We start from the raw sequence: 15402 nt of genomic DNA, 5'->3' as shown, positions 1-15402 counted from the left end.
GTTAACAGTGAACACCTGTAGCATTTGATTTCAGGCATAACATCTGACTCAGGTAGGGTGCTTTTCATAATGCTGGTCTTCCCCTGCAGGCATTTATTTGTCCCTGTTTTGTGTATTTGTCAAACAGAGTCCCGACATTACCGCAGTGGCTACCAAAGACATGCCCGTGATCCACACTGAGACAAAAACGATCACCTATGAAGCTGCAGAGGTACATGTGACCACAATGTGTGACTGTCGTAGTTATTGGATGGCAGTGATGGAGGAATAGTGTACGAGTTGGTATAAGAAATTTAGCAGTAGCAACAGCAGGATTTGAGGTGAACTGACAATCATGTTGCAGAGCAGCACTCGTTCACTGAGTGCAGTGTTTGCATTTGCCTGGGAGGTCAAATATTAACCCGACTTTTAGCGCCATTTTGCTCCCCACTACCTCTTGTGAGAAATGTTTGTTTTGAAGCTTAAAGCTGCATTGTGTTCAGCTGCTAGCTTCTGACTATCATCTGCTTGGTGAGCAGCCAGCATTTAATGGAGAACAGTTATCAGAAACGCAAAAAGAAAAAAGGTACAGCAACTGCCTGCTGTGACAGCAGACGACCAGTGAGAGTGAGTCAAAACACTGAAGTTACTGGAAAGTCTGAGCAGTAAGAAATGAGATAAAAACACATTTTTGAAGCTTTGTAGAGCTGATGGGAACTGCAGCAGTTGGAGTTACTGCAGCTTTAAAGCTCAACTATAAATTTTCATGGATTAGCGATGGATTAAGTCAGCGTTTGTTAAATGGGGTACTCGCATCCCTTAGGCATGCTTTTAAAAACTGCAGGGGGGTAAGTATGTCTACCTCTGCCAAGGATGTTATGTGATTGGTTCAGTTTGTTTGTTTGTTTGTTTATAGCAAACAGTGTGGCTCACTTAAAACCACCAAGAGTTATCGTCTGACCTGCAGTTTGTCTCACTGTTTGTCTTCAGCTTCAGACTTGGCTGAAACACACTACCTGCACAGCAACAGACACACACAGTTATCTACTATATGGTGGGAAAAGTCAACATGTAGCAGCATGCAGCACAATCCAGATAATTTTCTCAGGAGTTAGTTGAGGCTGAAACGTAATTGAAAAAGAACTAAACGTGAATGAGTTTGAGCTTTGAGGTTTCCACCAATCAGTATTTATTGGAATTTAAAGAAGGTAGTACTGCTGCTGTGTTTAGATGGTTTTATGTGCAGTGCTCATGTAGAGTGTTTTGTGTATCAACAGGTTGAGACTAACGGTGATGCAGACCCCGGAGTGTTGCTGAGTGCTCAGACGATAACCTCAGAGACCACCAGCACCACGACAACCACACACATCACAAAGGTCAGGGCACATCTGTTGTTGCTTTAGACCAGGGGTGTCAAACTCAAATACACAGTGGGCCAAAATTCAAAACTGGAACAAAGTTGCGGGCTAACATTAATATTTATTGAAAAAAAAAAAATCTTCCTCCAGATATAAGAATGAATCTTTTCTTATGGACTCAAACAACTTTTGCTGAAAAACTGAATATGGAACAAGCAAAGCTTAATATTAAACAATATATATATATTAGCTGTATAACACCAGTAGGCCAGCTCTAATAGTAATTTGGTATGGCTTCGCGGGCCAAATGTAATTAGGCTGCGGGCCAAATTTGGCCAGAGTTTGACACCTATGCTTTAGACTCTTCACGCTTGTTGTACATCTGAGCGTCTCTCTTCTTTCTGGCAAGTTTCAAACCTGAATCGCTGAATAAGCCGGGAAAGTGTTCTCATCAAGTGATCGCAAGTGTGTGCCTGCCCAAGGGGATGAAAACAGATGCATATATCCATCCCCTGGTTTTTATTTTCATGAGTTATTACAGTTTTGTTTTTATCGGTGCTTTTAGTATTGTTATTATTAGTAGTAGTATTATTATTATTATCATCATCATTAGTATTATCATCAGCTGCTTAAGCTACAAAAAAGGCCAAACAAGTTCAGATACCTAGATTAAGACTTTCTTATGACGAGCTGACGGGAGTATTGCAGTGACTGGCTCAGCTTCGGCGCCTAATAAGCTCATCACTGGACCCACTTCAGTTTGCCTACCAGCCTGGCATTGGAGCGGATGATGCCGTCATTCACCTCCTACATCGTTCCCTCGCTCACCTGGAGACCGCTGGAAGCACTGTGAGAATCATGTTCTTTGATTTCTCCAGTGCCTTCAACACCATTCTTCCCTCGGTTCTAAAGGACAAGCTGGTGAACTCTGGAGTGGACCATCACCTCACTACCTGGATCCTGGACTACCTCACCGACCGACCACAGTATGTGAGGACTCAGGGCTGTGTGTCGGACAGGGTCGTCTGCAGTACGGGGACCCCACAGGGAACGGTTCTGGCTCCGTTCCTCTTCACCATCTACACTGCAGACTTCTCCCACAATTCCACCCAGTGCTTCCTGCAGAAGTTCTCTGACTCTGCAATAGTCGGCCTCATCACTGATGGGGACACAAGGAGTACAGAGGTCTGACCCAAGACTTTGTGGACTGGTGCCAGCTGAACTACCTCCAGATCAACGCCAGTAAAACCAAGGAACTGGTGGTAGACTTCCGCAGGCACAAGCATTCTCCACTGCAACCACTGAACATCCAAGGTATGGACATTGAGGCTGTGGACAGCTACAGGTACCTTGGTGTTCATCTGAACAATAGACTGGACTGGACTCATAACTCAGACGCCCTCTACAGGAAAGGGCAGAGCAGGCTGTACCTGCTGCGGAGACTCAGGTCGTTTGGAGTGGAGGGCCCACTCCTGAAGACCTTCTATGACTCTGTTGTGGCTTCTGCTATCTTTTATGGTGTGGTCTGCTGGGGCGGCAGCATCTCTGCTGGGGACAGGAAGAGACTGAACAGGGTGATCCGAAGGGCCAGCTCTGTTCTAGGATGCCCTCTGGACCCAGTGGAGGTGGTGAGTGACAGGAGAACGGCGGCTAAGCTGTCATCCCTGATGGACAACATCTCCCACCCCATGCAGCAGACTGTGACAGCACTGAGCAGCTCCTTCAGTGGGAGACTGCGGCACCCACGGTGTGGGACGGAGAGATTTCGCAGGTCTTTCCTCCCCACTGCTGTCAGACTCCATAATAAAGACTTTAACTGATCAAGCACACACATCCATACATATGCAATAATACTAAGTGCAATAATCCTTTCTGTCATCGTTGTATTTTTACTCAGTTGTATATAGTATTTGTATTTGTATTCTATTTTTATCTATTGTATATTTATTTTATTTTATTCTACTGTATATAGTATTTTATTCTATTCTGTACAGTTGTGTACTGTATTATTCTTATTGTATTCTAATTTTTGCCTCATAACTTTTGCACTGTCCACTCCTGCTGTGACAAAACAAATTTCCCACGTGTGGGACTAATAAAGGTTATCTTATCTTATCTTATCTTATCTTATTTTATGTGTTTTCTGTTGGTCAGACGGTGAAAGGAGGCATATCGGAGACAAGAATCGAGAAAAGGATCGTTATCACCGGAGACGCAGACATCGACCATGACGAGGTCTTTTAGTCCTTTCATACTGTTTCTCTGCTTACCCATACTCATTATTTTTCTCTTTCTGCAAAGCTGATTATTTGATTGTGTGGTAAATTAAAAAGGTCAAGTGCTGAGCGGTGACTTAGTAACCGTCAGGATATTTAGGACAGGAATGGGCTAACGTGACATTTTAAACAAATTAACTCATCATATGGCTTAACAAGTTCTGGACGTATAAGAAATGTGACTAAAAATGACTTCCCTGTTGGCATACTGACTTACAATCCAACATCCCCGCTCCCTCCCTGCCTTTCTCCGTTCTCTGTCTCCCCCTGGTGATCCCTTTTGGCACTGCACTCCCGTATGTAGGCTCTGGCTCAGGCCATAAAGGAGGCTAAAGAACAGCACCCTGACATGTCAGTGACCAAAGTAGTGGTACATAAAGAGACAGAGATCACGCCAGAGGAGGGGGAGGACTGAACCAGGTAAGACAGCAAGGCCCCAAGTCCCGATCCCGGCGCTGTCCTGTTTAGTCTGGTTTTAATTTGGTTGAACTGGGCTTTGTTTTTCTTGTTTGTTCTTTCAAGCTGGTTTCCTCTCTTAGGCATGCTGCTTTTCCATCAGCACTTCTTCTCACTGGTGCAGATAGCCCTGTTTCTGTGGTACTTACAACTAATGCATCATGCTGCTGTCATTTCATTCCCCTCTGCAGGGAAAAGGACTGAAGATGCATGTGTGCACACAGGCCGGATATTACAGTCTCAATTCGTAATGACAAGGCTTAAAAACATTTACAGTAATGCTGCCGGCAGTCTCATGCAATCTAGTGCAATATGGCTACAACACTTCCCTCTGCTGGAGAGAAACACAATGAACTTTTATTTGAGAGCTACAGCCATGTACTGTGTGTTTAAAGATGTCTTTACTCCCTTTTTTTAAAGATATTTTGTAAGTTTAAATTGCTGCGCTAATATTACAGTTTTCTAAATAAGAAGTGTATTCTTATTTATTTATTAGACACACATGTGGAAAAATGTTTGAAATTATGCCTGCATGTTGTGAAACATTGAGTGAAAAGATCTTCCATATATTGTTCTGCCTGCATTGTGGTAGCTCACAAAGAGCACAGGCAAGGATGAGCGATTAAATTCCAGCTGAACCGGCTTCCGCTCCGAGCCTGCGACTGCAGACGCGCCCGTATGGACTGAAATCTGATCTTGAGTGCACACAGATGTGCTTTGGTCTATTTTCAACTACGCTCTGTAAATTTGAAATTATATATGTTAGCTGAGGAAATCCTTGTGTACCCAGTTGTACAGGTCACAAAAAAGATTACATTTGGAGAAATTAATTTTTAGGGCTTTTTTGAAACTACTGAATATGCATGTGACATAAAATATCAGATTTAATCTGATTTGAAAGTTGTTCACTAATTGTTCTTTTAAAAACTCTATGAAAAGTTTGTGACACAAAGGCGAAAACCGCAATAATTTTGCAGCAGACAGCAGCCTGCTTTTCATGGAAATGAACACCAGAGCCTGGGGTTCATCCCTGAGATGATTCTAGGGCACACTGTGACACACTTCTGCTTTCAGTTGCACTTCCCTGTTTTTGCACGAAGGGAAAAATAGGTCAGCAGTCCTTATGGCGTTTCAACAAACTCTGCAAATACAGCCATTTGTGTTTCAACTTGTCCACTGTGGGTATTGTGAGGATTTTCTCATGTGTGGAGCTGTTATAAAAGAACTTTGCATTTCACTGCAGCACAGCATGTCATTCTAGTTGCCTTCTCTCAAGCATTTATAGTCTCTGGAAAGTGCTCGCTGTCAAGTTTTACTCTAGTTCACCTTTTGGCAGTGAAACTTGTTCCTTTATCCTCTGACTGAAACGGTCCCAAGGCGCTGCGTTTGGGATGAGCGAGCGTGCATGTGTGTGCTTGTGTGACTCACCAGATGGGAATGCTTGACTTTGTTTCTGCAGCCTTGCCCTCAGTCCTGTGTTTGCGTGTGTGCTGTCTTATCTGAGTGTGCTTGAACAGCTCTGGTAACATGATAATAAATGTTTGTAGTGTTTTGGGTAGTTGTTGTTTCCCTTGGGTGCTAGATACACACAGAGTGGTGGTGCAACCAGAAAAATTGGAAATCACCATTTTCTTCCTTTTTTGTTTCTCATGTTAGGAACACGTCCACAATGAAGTCAAAATGTAACTTATATTGTTTTAAATTGCGTGAGATAGTTTCCTGTTTATATGCCATTTAATGTGGGTGTGAAGGATTTGATATCAACAGGTGGTGACTCAAGGCCTAGCTGTATACAAATGTTGGCCAATCGTAGCCATAGGGGGACCAGTAAGGGCGATAAAGTGTGACACAGTCTGACACTGGAAAAGAAGATGAAGGTGAACAAGTTTGACATTGCAAGCCAAAATCCTGGTTTTCCTTGTCCACATGTAAACACAGAACAGAGTTTCTGGGGGGGGGGAAAGCTCCATTTTCTGTGTGGATGAAAGGCCAAAACACATAGAATAAAGCCACGTGCATGCAGACAGACCGTTAGCAAAAAAATATACAGCCCAGCCTCAGGACAGATTGAAAAAGTGAAATGTGACATGGACACAAATCGCCTGTGACGGTCAACACAACCTGGAAACAAATGTCAGTTGGAAACATGTTTACTTCCCGCAACAAAAACTGTTATGAGATGCCTCAGACGGGCGTCTTCATCAGGACAATGATGATTTCTTTTTTTCTTTTCTTTTTTTGGTGGTTTATGGTGGTTAAAAAAAACAAAACAAATTAGTAGCTGTCAAACTGTGAAGCGCCACAGGTAAAAACAATAAACATGTTCTTCTTAAGGGAAAATAAACTAGTTTGTTAGTGTTACTATGTGATTTTAATGATTCCTAAATATTCCCTCCCCTTAACCAATAAATCAACGAGTGAAGATATAAGTAATGATAGCGCCTAACTTTTTAAAATAACTTAAAAAGGCAATATTATAAGGCCTACTTTTTGAGCTATTAGTGATGCGCTTGTTGTTTAACTTATTTACCAGCTGTCACTAAAAAAATACCTCAACTTTTCTAGTCTCCTAACCTAATAAAGTATAAATAACATTAAACATCACCAATAGGTGTAAATAGTTCAAATATTTACCACTTGTGACTGCTATGCAGATGTTTATGATTATTTGGTATTTGGACTTTGCATTCTTATTGCATTAGCATTTGTTGCATTTATGATATTTTAGAGCCATAATAACTGAAGTTGTTTAGTTATTGTTTACTTATTTCAAGTACCAACAAAGTGGAGCTGGGTTTAAGTGGAGGCAGTTTTAAATACAGTAAATAAAATAATAATTCTTAGTCGGGGGGACTAATGATAAATCATTTTTTTGTGTATACATCCGTGCTATACAACTGTGCTAGCTACTGTAATTAAAGTTCAGGGAAATTGGGTCTAAAGTGAAGTTGTTGGGTTTTTTTTTTTTTTTCTAAAAGCTACAAGCAGCTGCTGGTTGGGTAAAAGAGCCACATGTTTGAGACCCCTGGTCTAAACACGTGTAGGAGTTGTTGAATCCGTTGTCAGGATGGTACTTTTGTGGATTTCCTGTTGCCCGACTAGCCTGTGTGTATCTGTCTTGTATATTTGCATTTTTCTAACTTTTCTCTGAGCGTCTGTTTAACTTAACTGCCTTAAGCTGAAGTGAGGCTCATTTTCACTCTTTGGCAGAATGAACAGTGGCAGTAAATGTTCAGCTTACAGGATTCACTGACTTCTATTTCCTCTCCTCTTACAGGAATAACTCTGAGGGCTTTTTTTTTTTTTTTTTTTTTTTTTAAACCTCTGCACCCTCCCAGAATCCAGCATCCAGAACTCCACATATAACGTCGGGACTCTCAGAAGACTAGAAAGGCCTCCTACTCTCCAAGTGCTGCAGCTCCGCCGCTAGTCACAGCCATCATCTGCAAAACAACTAAATGCATTTTGCATGAGAAGGAAGCAACGTTGCATTATCAAACAAGATTATACAGAAAACCATGTGATTCTCCAAGTGGTTCCTCAATCCGTCTGCACGCCAAATCCCTGTGTGCAGCAAGCAAAACCTTTTGCTTTCACTGCCTTATATGACTTTGATGCATTTTTATGATTATTGAGAATAATTATTGTAGCAACATTTTATTTATGAAATAAAGCCATCACTCCGGAAACTTAAAATCGCTGTAGGCTGTATATGTTAGAGAGCGTACACTATTTAACCTCGCAGTAGAAGTGCCAACGTTATTTACAAGCAAGCATCGCCTCATTCCTTCAAACAGCTCCGTGGTTATCCAGCAGGTATGTCACTACAGAAATCACTACAGCTACGTACTGTACATATCAAAGCTTTCCTAGGAAAATAGCAAATTATCTTTCAAAGTTGATTTTTTTTTTTTTTGTCATGTCTACTTGAATAGCATTTTCCTTTATATCAGTGTTTCATCATTTCTCATTGATTCCCCCACTTCAAGGTTTTTAGAGACTATGTCCTGGCAAAAAAGTCAAGGAATCAAAGGTTTCTGGGCATGAAATGGATTTTATTTGCCTGTGGAGGGTTTGTTTTTTCTCCAGGGTAGATGATCAGCTGCAGCACAAGTCCCAGGTTTGTGTGACTGTGAGGCAAAGGGTTCAGACTGGCGAGCTCTCCCCTGATTTACATTCAAAGCCAAGAGAGATCTATAATCCCCCTCCACTTTCGCCCACCCTGAACATATCAGCTGTGTTGCCCCCCTCTTATCCATTCTAATGTATCCAAAAAAATGAGTATTATTGATGTACAGCTGTGTTTTCCTCAAAAAGGTGCAACAAAAGTGGCAAGTGCATTTGTTTTGTTTTGTTTTTTTTAATTTGCTGGTCTCTTCTAAAATAATAAAAACCACCACAGTACTGAAACCTGTGTCAGCACTCATTTATGCCTCTTTAAGTATCAGTTTTTGTCATCTCCAAATATAGTTAAAATAGTGGAAATATGATTGAATAGTTGTGCTAATTTTAAATTATGTGTAACTTTGATTTTAATTTGATATTAAATTGTTAAATCTTAAAGTTTCACTTTATGGAAATATGCTAAAATCAATTAGGCTGAGCACACGGCAGAAACGGATCGATCTTTAAGCGGTAAAATCAAACTTAAGCAGGGTGAAATTATCTAAAAATGACATAATTAAAGTTAAATTAATGTTTAAATATGATGATGGGAGGCGGTTGAGGCTGTAAGCTGCAGCCCATCTATTATTTATGAAACCAAATGCTCCAAACCCTTAATTGACCTGTTAAAAGGAGAGCCCGCGGGCTAATTAAGACAGGCGTTGTGCAGTCAGAGGTAATTACTGTGAATACGCGGAAGCCCCGCCCCTCTGCGTACGTGCGGTTATTTCCCAAGATTTATAGAGAGTAAGAGCGCTCACTCCGTCTCTTATTGTGTGAGTAAATGTGCATTTGTTACTAAAGTGCACCTCAGAGTCGCATGAATGTCACCACAGTGGTTACAAAGAATATTAATTACACACAGGATTAGAAATTTATAAAAAAAAGTGAAAGTATTTCCAGGTGGAAGGAAACTTTTGAAACACTTAAAAATCTACAATAGAAATGTTTTTTTGTTTTTGTTTTTTGCTTGTTTATTGTTGTTTGTTTTTTTTTTAAGAATTGTCACACATGTAGTGACAGTAGAAAACATGTGGCACAATGGTGCATTATGTAATTGTTTTAGCATTCTAGCCCACTTGAGACCACACTGGGCTGTAGCCCATGAACTAACACTCCTGCTGAACAATATTGGAGTAAACGCCCGTGGCTGCTCAATCTTCAGCATCATTTGTCCAGTATATCTACCATCCCTCCTGTCCAAACCATCTCAGCCTGTCCTCTCTAAACCACTCTGCCTCACGTATTCATTTCTAATCTTGTGAACGCTACTCTTAAATTTCAGCATCTTAATTAATAATAATAATGGATTGCATTTATATAGCGCTTTTTGGGACCCCTCAAAGCGCTTTACAATACCACTATTCAGTCACTCTCACATTCACACACTGGTGAAGGCAAACTACAGTTGTAGCCACAGCTGCCCTGGGGCAGACTGAAGCGAAGCGAAGCGAAGCTGCCATATTGCACCATTGGCCCCTCTGGCCATCACCAGTAGGCGGTAGGTGAAGTGTCTTGCCCAAGAACACAACAACCGAGACTGTCCGAGCTGGGGCTCAAACCAGCAACCTTCCGATTACAAGACGAACACCCAACTCTTGAGCCACCGAAAAACAGAAAATTTTACGTGTGTGGTGGGGGGCAAAGGAGGGGCACATACCTCTTCAGCAAGTATGTGAAAAGCCCTACATGTAACAGAGTCAACAAAATATCCACAAAAACACTTTAAATCTATTTATTGTATTATTATCTCTTTTGAGAAAACAAAGAATTTTTTTTGTATAAATGAGACCCCCCTCCCCCCAAAAGTTCCCCAAAATAAATACAGAAAAAGAACTTAAATGACTGTACTGGGGTGATGAACATAAAAGTTGTGGTGGGCAGCTGGGGGCTGTTGCTTCCCCGTGCCCCCCTGTAGGTCTCCCCCTGCTAAAAGCTTATCAAAAAGAAAAGCTTCAAGCCCAGATGATACTTTGTGTCTGTAGGTAGGTTTTTGGACACCCAGGTTATGTCTAAGACTTGGACTGAAAGCGAGTGGACTTCTTTATGTTTCTTGAAGACATTTCACCTTTCATCCAACAGACTTCTTCAATTCTAAAACCAAATGGTGGAGAGTCCCTGGTATTTAAATCCTAGTGGGAATTGTCCCTTAAGGGGGTGTCACGTGTCTCATTGAGTGTCACTGTGTATCTGCATTTCTTGGCAATTTTGTTCAGTTAATATGAATAAATAAATACTTTTTGTAATCAAATGTTCTTAATTTTAACTTCAAGACGTGAACAGACGGACTATCTGATGGGTGTTTGCTTGTATTATATTTAAAAATCACCAATATATTCAGCACGTCGTCTGATTTCCGGCAGAGTGAGTCACCACCGCGTGTATAGACGATCTCGGTAGCGCGCTTCGCTCCGGTGCTGTAGGTGGCAGCAGAACAATGCAGCATTTCCTGTGGAGCCGCACAGTCACAACAAGAGGAGGAAGAGGAAAAACGACAGCTCTGGATCGTCGTCGACTGCCTTGCGTGACAACACAGGGAATCGCGTTCAGGCTTCGGGTAATAACATTTTTTATTTCCTCTTTGTCTGCTCGGGCGGCGCGGAACAGCGCGCGGCGGGTTTTTGGAGGTTTGTCGGTCTGTTCGCCGCCGCCGTCTCTGCTGTTTGTGAACTCAGTTAAAGGCACCAGAAACATGCCAATGGAGGCTTGCTGACCAAAATGGCTGGGCGCAGTGAAATGTGAAATATTCTTGCTAAGGTTATCCTTCCTGCACGCGACGCGACTGTCACGCGAACTCGGCGGTAAAACGCGCTTTTTAAGTGGAGAATAGTGCGCGTGTTTGTTTCTGCTGCCGTTACTTTTCTGTTTTTGCTTCTTATTATTAGCGCTACTGCGGCTCTGGGCCCTGCCGTATTTTTTCTTCGGGGTTTCTGCATCGGTTGTTTGGCCACTTGTTTGCTCTCTTGTCTGTCGGGCGCTTATTTATGAACAGGTTCACCTTCGGTTGCAAGTTTCTCCGATACTTTGTTTGTTAGGCGCGCTGCATACGCTACCTGTATATATTTTCCAAAGTGGCATGCAAATAGAGCTCCACCCCTCAGCTGTGCAGGGTGCATGCATGCCCTCGTTCTTTGGTGGGAATCAAAATATTTGACAAGTTTGCTGATTTTTGTTTTTTTTCCCTGCCCCCCTCTCAGGTTGCTCCAGTTTGTCCTGCAACATGTCTGATTTACTAAGATATATCGACTATGACCACAAAGCCACCTTTCTGAAGATGCTCAACCAGCAGAGGTTGGAAGGTGAGCACTGTGATGTGGTGGTCGTGGTGGAAAACATAGAGTTCAGGGCTCACCGCTGTGTCTTGGCCGCCTGCAGCAACTATTTCAAAAAGCTCTTTAAGAAACAGAGCGACGAGGACAACTCCATCGTGGAGTTGGACTTCATCCGTTCGGATATCTTCGAGGAGGTGCTTAATTACATGTACACAGCCAGGCTGGCTGTGAGGAAGAAGGACATCAATATGATGATGTCGTCTGGTCAGATCCTGGGCATCAACTTCCTGGATAACTTGTGCACCCAGAAACGCGAGCTGACCAACATGAAAACGCGGGAAAACCAGGCTCCGGGTGACCATGGGATGAGAGCTCAGGATGCCATCCTGAAGGAGCTGGCTATGGAGGAGGTGAGGAAGAACAGCTTCTATGATCAGGGGATGGATAGCATGGGGCCCGGTGGCTCACACGTGTCTCAGCCCCACAACTATAACACCAACATGGGCAAAGAGCCGCACAGCCACACCTGGGGCTCATCGACCTCCAGCGACATGAAGCTGGAGTACCTGCTGTATGGCCACCGCGACCACGGCTCCTGCCAGAGCACGGGAGCAAAGCCCATGGACCACAACGCCAAAAAGGAGAGGCTGCTCACCGCCAACCGCCCCTACGGCTGTGAGCACTGCCCCAAAGCCTTCACCACTGCCGCCCACCTCAAAGAGCATCTGAAGATCCACTCCGGTTTCAAGCCACACCGCTGCGTGGTGTGCGGCAAGGCCTTCATCAGGGGGCCCGACCTGAAGAGGCACGAAAGGGTCCACAGCAACGAGAGGCCCTTCGCGTGCCAAATGTGCGAAAAGGCATTCAAGCACAAGTCCCACCTGAAAGACCATGAACGGCAGCACCGGGGCGAGCGTCCCTTCAACTGCGGCTCCTGCGACAAAGCCTTCATCAAAGCGTCGGATCTGAAGCGCCACTGGAACACCATGCACAGCGCCAACCCCCGCAGACAGATGTCGCTGTCTCCCGCCGCCTCCCAGCAAGGCCAGGGAGACGCCACCGACCAGAGAGACTGGAAAATGGAGACCGGGCTACACTCGCATAACTCTGGGGACTGTTGAGCCTGCAAGCACACGTGCATACACTCACACACAGACACACATACTGACACGCAGACACACTTACATACAAATAAATATGTATACAGACTGACACAACCACAAACCTGTGACAGGCTGCGTGGCCTGACATCACATGAACAGCAATCGGAGTGAGTAACAAGAGATCATAGCATGTTAATAAGACTGTGGGGCTGTATTATTATTCTAAAGAGTTATGTCAAAGCGATGTTTCCTTTCCACCTGTAAAATCATGTAAATGTTTAGTTCACACTCTACATATATTTTTCACAAAGCATTGTTGCTATGTAGACTGAGGGTTCTCATAACATTATTCTCTTTTACTTTAATGGGATATGTAACATTTAAATGTTTGTTTAACCTTTCCTGGATTTTATGGAGATGAAACGAGAGAGTGTAATAGAGAAAGGGGGAGGGCGGGGAGATATTTCTGCATAACATTTGTTGCATTGAGTATATTCACGTGGATGTTTTTAATGGCTGTGTTTAGTTGTATTGATTGATATTACACTGTAAGAGTAAGAGTCACCATTTTGCATTCAGCGCAGATGATACCAAAGTCTTGGGACTCTTGATGGATCGCCTTTATTGAGGTTGTCCTGCCCAAGCAACCGGCCAACTAGATTTACTGTTATACAGTATAACTGTCATCCAGCTATCAACAGTTAATGATAGATGTCTGTATATACTGTAGCTTAGTTTGTTGCACAATTAGAGTACACAATAATGAATTATGCACATATAACATTGTCCTACTCCAACACTTTGACAATAAACACCATTTGCTGTGTTTTATTGCTTTGTCAAAGGGGTTTTTTGGAAGGTAGAAGCGAGCTGAGCACGCTCCGTGGGATATGTGTCATGCAGAATAACTTTTCCTGTCATATCAAACCATGAAGGTAACGGTGCCACACCCAGATCAGCCGCGGGACACAGATCTGATCTTCTTTTTCTTCAAAGTTGAGCAACATGCAATGATTGAGTTTGGTCTGCTAAATGGCTACATGAAGCAAAGAGCTGCCTGAAACAGCAGCAGGCGTGTCCACTCGTCACAGCAGAGAAAGCACAAGTGGCTCCGATCCATTAAGTTTCCCAGTAAGCCTTGATGGCAAACCAGCAAAGAGGCGGGAGCTCCTCAAAGTTGGACCGCAGCCATCGTTAATCCACTTGTGCCTGCCCTCCTGTTAAGCCAAAATGATCTTGGGGGAAGCTTTTTGTTTTTATTTATTTTTTAGGTTGGTACTTTTTAAGTGTTTTTCAATAACTTAGTTGTTCAAAAATGTTTCTCTAAATTAGACAACAGACTCACTGAGAGTGGGGGGGGAAACACAACATGTTGCAGGTAGTTGAAGCTTAAACTTCCTTTCTCCCGCACATGTAGCAGCACCTCGGGGTTTGGTTTATAAGCCTGGCCTATGCAAACAATCACATCTGTTTCCCTGCTCCCACCCGCTTTAACCAGCGCTCAAGTCCGCTGAGCCCTTTGTGTGTTTGTCCAGCTTGTTTCAGCTTTCTTGCATCTCTATACTTTAACACATGCGACGAACCTCGCACTGACCCGAGCATCATGTGAGCGAAAAGCCAATTTGCACACGGCATGAAGCCAGCGAGTGCACCCAACATGGCTGTCCTTTAATCTTGAAGGGGAAAAAAAAAAATCCAAACATAAGTGCAGCTCTCTCATACTCTGCATGCAACACTAGATGGTGCCCTGTTCATAGTGATTGACCTGTTGCTGCCCAGCTTGACCTGCTCTCTCTTTGACTGTCCGGAGCGAAAGATATAGGTATCAGTATAAAAGTTACTCGGTTTCTAATGGATGCTCACGGGTAGGGAAGAGAAGAGGGGAGGGGGAAAAAAGAGCACATATGGTTCCTGTGTGTTGAAAATGTATGCGTTCTCACACCTCAGTGTTTTCCATATATTTACATACATCTGATTCCAGTGGTTGGAGCGAGGCCAGTTGCAGCATCGGGGCCTTACAGTCTCCTTTCTGTTTGCAGTGACGGGCAGATGGAGAAGCTCAGTTCTCATTTATGACAGTTTGACCGCACAGTTTAAGGAAGGGGAGAACATCATCAGCGCTGATCCCGTTTGATGCCTGTATCTCACATTGATCTATTTTAAACTGTCAACAGGTTTGATCGCCTGTAGTTTGGGGTGAAGCCGTTTTTGTGGGAAAACTGACGTCAGTGTCTAATGGAAAAGGCGAGCCTTGCCTCACTGATGTCAGTAGATGCCCGAGATCTGTTTTCTGCATTTCCTGGCCCTGCTGGACTGTACTGTGTGTGTGTGTGTGTGGGGGGTTGTGGGAGTGTGCATTAAAGCCAGTGAATGATGCAGGATATGGGTTTGTATCACATTGTTAGGCTCAATGAGGCTGGGTGTGTGCGTCTTTGTGTCGTGACTGCCTGCACGTCAGTATCTTTGAAGAAGGTTGAAATGTAATGTGTATGTGAATTGGTGTGTGTGTGCACGCCTAGGGATTGGTGTGATGAGAGCTTTTTGTGTGCTTTTTAAAGTAGCGCATTTATATGTGCGTGCACGCACGTACACGTGTGCATGCATGTGTGATGACTGAGCGAGGAGGGGCTGGTGGATAGCGTGCATCCGTGTGTGTGTGTGTGTGTGTCCGCTTGCATTGAGTGTTTTTGTGCGCTACATGCATCTATAATGAGCTCTCTGTGTGCAAACACACATTCTTGTGTGAGTGACAGGCAACGAGTAAATGTGTATTCATGCATGCGTGCGCACCCAT

The 15402-nt window shown here is 43.4% G+C and overlaps 2 protein-coding genes across 24 annotated transcripts in view; both read left to right on the top strand.

The window, feature by feature from the left end:
* Positions 1 to 8479, top strand: part of epb41l3b (erythrocyte membrane protein band 4.1-like 3b) — a 54627-nt gene extending 46148 nt beyond the window's left edge. For 21 of the 22 annotated variants that reach the window (XM_085256006.1, XM_085256000.1, XM_085256016.1 and 18 more), the window contains 5 exons: positions 128 to 211; positions 1257 to 1355; positions 3492 to 3572; positions 3918 to 4033; positions 7347 to 8479. In XM_085256006.1, coding sequence (XP_085112132.1) covers positions 128 to 211; positions 1257 to 1355; positions 3492 to 3572; positions 3918 to 4028 — 375 coding nt within the window. In that variant the 3' untranslated portion in view covers positions 4029 to 4033; positions 7347 to 8479. The remainder of the gene's footprint in view (positions 1 to 127; positions 212 to 1256; positions 1356 to 3491; positions 3573 to 3917; positions 4034 to 7346) is intronic. The other variant, XM_085256004.1, reaches the window with a different exon arrangement.
* Positions 8480 to 10663: 2184 nt separating this feature from the next.
* LOC146553309 (zinc finger and BTB domain-containing protein 14-like) lies at positions 10664 to 13439 on the top strand. 2 transcript variants are annotated; one of them, XM_085255169.1, is made up of 2 exons: positions 10664 to 10790; positions 11431 to 13439. In XM_085255169.1, exon 2 carries the CDS (start codon positions 11454 to 11456, stop codon positions 12624 to 12626), a length of 1173 nt encoding a protein of 390 aa, XP_085111295.1. In that variant the 5' UTR covers positions 10664 to 10790; positions 11431 to 11453; the 3' UTR covers positions 12627 to 13439. The 2 variants fall into 2 exon arrangements, with proteins under 2 accessions (XP_085111295.1, XP_085111296.1); XM_085255170.1 differs by having other exon boundaries at positions 10671 to 10860.
* The last annotated feature ends 1963 nt before the right edge of the window (positions 13440 to 15402 follow it).

The sequence above is a fragment of the Mchenga conophoros genome, linkage group LG18 (genome assembly GCF_057382185.1).
Source record: "Mchenga conophoros isolate Kocher_MC1m ecotype Shallow Benthic linkage group LG18, M_conophoros_male_GT1.1, whole genome shotgun sequence".
In the NCBI taxonomy this organism is placed as follows: Eukaryota; Metazoa; Chordata; class Actinopteri; order Cichliformes; family Cichlidae; genus Mchenga; species Mchenga conophoros.
Note: the sequence above shows the minus strand (reverse complement) of the source record. Positions and strands in the feature narration are given on the sequence as shown.

Bases quoted from the DNA above. Each gene is read 5' to 3' on its own strand.
- LOC146553309 (XM_085255170.1), top strand. From the start codon at position 10,671: ATGCAGCATTTCCTGTGGAGCCGCACAGTCACAACAAGAGGAGGAAGA. The intron at 10,861-11,430 runs GTTTGTCGGTCT...CCCCCCTCTCAG, and splicing joins CGCGCGGCGGGTTTTTGGAG to GTTGCTCCAGTTTGTCCTGC.